Source organism: Eurypyga helias, unplaced genomic scaffold (genome assembly GCF_000690775.1).
Source record: "Eurypyga helias isolate BGI_N326 unplaced genomic scaffold, ASM69077v1 Scaffold28037, whole genome shotgun sequence".
Lineage (NCBI taxonomy): Eukaryota > Metazoa > Chordata > Aves > Eurypygiformes > Eurypygidae > Eurypyga > Eurypyga helias.
In genome coordinates this window covers 1-5253 of record NW_010264057.1, presented here as the reverse complement: position 1 = coordinate 5253, position 5253 = coordinate 1, and the positions used below count along the sequence as shown (strand labels likewise).

The window sequence follows — 5253 nt, the reverse complement described above, 5'->3', positions numbered from 1 at the left end:
GCGGGCCTGGCCGGGCCGCGGGGGCTGCCTGGGCCGCGGGCACCAGGGGCTGTTGCTCAGGTAACGCTTTGGCGAGCCCAGGGCCAGGGAAGCACGGGGCCCGCGTCCTCCGCTTTCTACACGTCCTCTGCCTACGTTCCCCACACAAGTAGCTGCCCCAAAACGCAGCGTTTGTCCATCAGGATAAAGTGGAGCTGCCAACAAAAGCCCATATAAAATGGTACTTTCACAATGTTCACGCCTCTCGTGTACAAACACATCCCGGTGGGGGTTTCTGTCGTTTCTGTGATGCTTATAGCAAGGCAACAGTGAATAACTCCTGACTGGATTTTTGAGATGCAGTCCACTTTCCTCCCCATGTATTTGGTGATAGCTCTGTCCCTGTGTGAAAGTACCTATATTTCTATCTATAAAACGTGTCTTTTTTTAACAGTAATGGCAAAGTATAAGAAATGCCGACGAAAACGAAGAGCCAGAACAAAATTTCTACTGGAAAAAAAAGGAGATGCTGCAAATCCCCAGGACCTCAGTTGTCCTTCTCCACAGTAAGAGACTTAGTTTGAACTTTTTTTAACTCAATTTCTGGGCCCACTGCTCCCAGTGGTTCATGGAACTGGAGAATTGTGTTCAGAGCCTACCTACACCCTGGCATGAATGCTGTGGAATTGTCTTATCTTGTATATCTTCTAGTAGTCTTATCTATTGTTAACTTTAATAGGCAGGAAAAGCAATTTGGATAAAAATATATTGTGAATATGAATGGTTTTTTCCTCCCTTTATTGAAATGTATCTTGGTGTTTCCTGGCCTCTGTGCTCATGTTTACACTGTTGTCACCTGCTCTCACTGGCACTTGTGATTTCCAGGTGATTGGTGACAGTTAACTCTTTTAAAGGCTGAAATTATATCTATAATTATCACCTCATTCTGAAATATGCTGTCCCAGGTCAGCAAGTGATCCGAATATGCCGTCTGTCCCAAGCCACCTGTCCTCACTCTGGTCATTAGCCTTTCCTGGTGTAAAAAATGTGGTAAAACCCTTTACAACAACAGCATCACTTCTGTATTGTTGGTGCCAGCACACGGTTGCACAGGTATGTTTTCTACTGATCTAACTTTGCCAATAGGTGAGATTATCCTTAGCCCTCAGATGCAGGATGTACAGTTAGATTTGAGAATTTAGCTGTAAGTTTTGTTACTTCTGTTGAAGCATCCAGAGCATATTTTGTGTGTACTGTTGAAACAATAAGCATAAGAATATCAAGGCCAATGTGGGCATTAAATCCATACGTGAAATTATAGGGGGGTTTATTGCAACATGAGAAGGATTTGCAGTGACAGAGGTGGAGTCTGTCTTTCATAGCAGAAACAATTGTATGAAATTTTCTGGTCAAATGTGAATTATACTTTAGAATTTGTAGATGCAGTTAAGATTTCTTTGGAGAAAGTCACTCCTTGGCTTCCTTGCCAAGGAAACATTTGGTGAAATTTTCTATCTTCGTGTTGAGCCTTCCCACTGACTATAACGAGGAAACCTTGTGACAGAGCTTTCAGTCGCTGGAAACGTAACCATGAAAATGCTTGTCTGGTTTCTTTTTACTCTTAGAGTTTTAGGGTGGTTAAAGACACCATATTTCCTTCACAAATCTACCTAAAGGAGCTAAATACGCTCAAAGAGCAGCTGGAAAAGTTGGAAACTGAATTTTCCAGACTACAAGGAATACTCCAGGTCAGTCTCGAGCCCAGTGGGGCAGGGTCATGTTTTTTTATGCAAGCATGTAAGGAACTGTGGTCATTGCAGATGAACTGAAATCTTCAGAGATTCTCCTTGAGCCGTGTTTCACCCCTTCTTCGCATCCAGCATTACTAAACTGCAGTCACCTCACAGCTAGAGGGGACTGGGTTGCTGGCGAGCCAAGCCTCATAAGAGACTTTCTATGTCTTTCTGGATTAACTGAAGCTAGAACCTCTGGTCTCTGAAATTCCATCCACTTTTGCCACTGGATTTAACATTCTCTCGTTTATTGATATTGTTTTCAGATTAATGGAATGGCAGCTTTGTCTTCAGAGAATTCTTTTTGTCAAAGGTGTAATAAGGCAGCTCTGGGTGCTCCTGCACAAATGCAGATGGGCCCGCTCTCATCAGGATCTGGGCCTTCCACAACACAGCTGCAGCCCGTGTCTGCTCCTCCTCCACCACCACCACCACCACCCCTGCCAAAACTGCCTCCAGCACCTCTCCCCTTCAAACGGGTCAACGGCTCTAAAGCCCTTCTGGTAGGGAGCAAGAAGGTTCCTCTCTTTCCTCACGCATGGCTGGGTGCTTTGGACCTGCTTTCATCAGGAATGTGTGTCTGTGTGGAAGCTCAGTCATTTGCTGATCCTAATTTCCCTTCCAACCACCTTTTTGGTTTCAGGGACCATCACTCAAAAAAGATGGGCCGATGCAGATCACTCTCAAAGATCTCCTGAACGTTAAACTGAAGAAGACGGACAGTGGAGAACACGTGGATAAACAGATGATGGTAGATCAGGCAAACCCCACGCAGGAACCCGTGTATTTCCTGCAGGGCTTAGTCTTAGCCCCTCATGGAATTTTTTTCAATAAATTAATTCTTCTCTTCTAAAAACCCAGTGATCTGCTTTAAATAATCCTTCCAATTCTGCACCTGGGCATTTGAAGTGAAGAAATTAGGCTGGCACGCAGGACAGTTCTCCTAATTTTACATTAAGGGCATGTAGCTTTCGTGTAGCTTTATGTTTGTGTTATCAGTGGAATTTAGGCTTTCTTTTGCCTAGCTGATATCTTGTTTGAACAAGTTCTTGAGGGTCTTTTTTATAAATAAATCTATTTTTGTCCAAGACACATTAAAATTTTAATTAATCAGAAAAGCCTAAAAGCCACAAACCATGGAAGTCTTTCAGAGTATAAATATTAAATAGATTTAAGGTCAGCAAGGCCTTCTAAAGTCTATCTGTGGTAACATTTCTCTTAGAATCATAGAATCATAGAATGGTTTGGGTTGGAAGGGACCTTAAAGATCATCTAGTTCCAACCCCCCTGCCATGGGCAGGGACACCTTGCACTAGACCAGGTTGCTCCAAGCCTCATCCAGTCTGGCTTGGAAGACATCCAGGGATGGGGCATCCCCAACATCTCTGGGCAACCTGTTCCAGTGCCTCACCACCCTCTCTGTGAAGAATTTCTTCCTGACATCTAATCTAAACCTCCCTGATTGCAATTTATACCCATTACCCCTTGTCCTATCACTCTTCTTTCTTTCTTCAGGCAGAATCGCCAGTGAAGACACGCAGGGCATTAATTACCGTCTCAGATTTACAGGGTCTCAGTCTGAGACCTAAATCCAAGCCATCAGTTCGCGTTACAAACCCCTTATTGTAAGATGCTTTCTTCCCTTTTTGATACTAGATTTTTCTGTTCTAAACAGTGATTAACATTGTTTACAGAGTGGAAAACACTGTATTTCAAGTTTGGTTTGTTCTTTCAGCACCCCTCCTAAAAATCTGTTAGATCTTCGAAAACATCTGAAGAAAGTCAATGTACAAAGGTAAGTTCCTTTCTATTCTTGTTTTTTCTAGGAAAAAATAGAGACGTAATCTTAAGTCTTCTTGCTTCCAATCTTTTCAGAAGTCCTGGTGGCACTCCACTAAACAGTAAAGAAAACATTGAATGTGGGTCTGGGTTGACACCAATAATGACACAGGCACTACGGCGTAAATTTCAGGTAAGTTATGGTGTTTCTCTCTTCGGAATAATAAACCGGCCTTCGCAGAATGGTTTGGGCTGGAAGGGACCTTAAACATCATCTCGTTCCACCCCCCTGCCGAGGGCAGGGACACCTTCCACCAGACCAGGTTGCTCCAAGCCTCATCCAGCCTGGCCTTGAACACTTCCAGGGATGGGGCATCCACAGCTTCTCTGGGCAACCTGTCCCAGTGCCTCCCCACCCTCTCTGGGAGGAACTTCTTCCTGATATCTAATCTAAACCTCCCCACTTTCAATTTAAACCCTTTACCCCTTGTTCTGTCACTACAGGCCCTTGTAAAAAGTCCCCCCCAGCTTCCTTGTAGCCCCTTCAGGTACTGGAAGGGGCTGTAAGGTCTCCCCTTCAAATCTGTAGAGCGTACTACTGATTTTTCTCCCTCAGTGCTATTGGTATGTATTACATAAATTACAGTCTCTCCATAATTCTCATCCAAAAGCCGGGAATATCCACAAATAAAGGTGTTTGTTATGCTGATTGCTATTTTAATGTTAAGGAAACGGCAGAATGGAAATGCCATTTCCTGTCTTCCAGCAGGTGGTTTGACCATGGTGAGAGGAAAAGTTGCTTTATTGCATGGAGGCACTAGAATGGCCAACAACCTCTAACCTGACGGTCCTAATTTGCAGGAGAACAAAGTCTGAGGGTTAATAATATCTATGTTTTGTTGTGTCTGTTTTCTTTTATGGATGTCAGTTATAAATTACACTGTGTTTTATCTGGGTCATAATTAGCACTCAGTTCATCTTGTAAGATCTGACTCTTTTCTTATTTTGACAGATGGCTCATCCAAAGAGCCCCTCGCCAGCCGGGGTCAGTGCCGCGAGCAGCTTTGATGAACACAAGTAGGGTTATGGCACAGTGTATTTTTCATTTGTGGTCAGGAAGCCACTTGCATCCCATTTTTATCTCACTCAGGCATATGTATTTCTAAGTAAATCTCGTGCACAGGAGGAAAGGGCATTATGAAACTCCTTTAGCAGAATTCTGCGGTTTCGGTCTGGTTCCATCTTCTCTGCTAGCGGAAAACACAATGTAATTTCCCAAGTCTCTGGACACCTGGCTGCTGCTGAGCAGGGACTATGATGTTGCCAGCACTGGTGCTGCTTGTAATACAAGTGTGTGTGTGTTTGACGTTCAGTAGTGGGTTTATCTTTGTTACTGTGAACGATCTCGCCGGTAACGACGGCTGCCAAGCAAAGCCGCAGCTGAGAACTCCAGTAGAAAGGCTGCACCTTTACACAAGCGATTTAATTGCCTGTGCGTGGATGGAGGAAGAAATCAGCGTGGATGGAGCGCGGGTCCTCGTGGCGCAGCGCTGCCCCGCTGTGGTCTGACGGAGCGCTGCCCTCCCGCCGGCCCCCTGCCCGCTGGAGCATCCCCGAACCCCGGGGCTGGCTGGAGAGGTGACATTCCCACCACTTAATGCGCAGTCGCTTCGCTGTCTCATCGCTCCTGGCCTGCTGCGAA

The 5253-nt window shown here is 44.9% G+C and overlaps 1 protein-coding gene across 1 annotated transcript; it reads left to right on the top strand.

The window, feature by feature from the left end:
• Positions 1 to 435: 435 nt before the first annotated feature.
• PRR11 (proline rich 11) lies at positions 436 to 5120 on the top strand. The gene is made up of 10 exons (XM_010156281.1): positions 436 to 545; positions 945 to 1092; positions 1605 to 1727; positions 2039 to 2275; positions 2416 to 2523; positions 3288 to 3397; positions 3508 to 3567; positions 3648 to 3744; positions 4564 to 4628; positions 4925 to 5120. The coding sequence occupies exons 1-10, from the start codon at positions 436 to 438 to the stop codon at positions 5118 to 5120; spliced, it is 1254 nt and encodes a 417-aa protein (XP_010154583.1).
• The last annotated feature ends 133 nt before the right edge of the window (positions 5121 to 5253 follow it).

Excerpts from the sequence above, each read along its gene's own strand:
- PRR11 (XM_010156281.1), top strand. The coding sequence starts at position 436 with ATGGCAAAGTATAAGAAATGCCGACGAAAACGAAGAGCCAGAACAAAA. Across the intron at positions 1,093-1,604 it reads GCCAGCACACGGTTGCACAG|AGTTTTAGGGTGGTTAAAGA; the intron begins GTATGTTTTCTA and ends TTTTACTCTTAG. Across the intron at positions 3,568-3,647 it reads AAGAAAGTCAATGTACAAAG|AAGTCCTGGTGGCACTCCAC; the intron begins GTAAGTTCCTTT and ends CAATCTTTTCAG.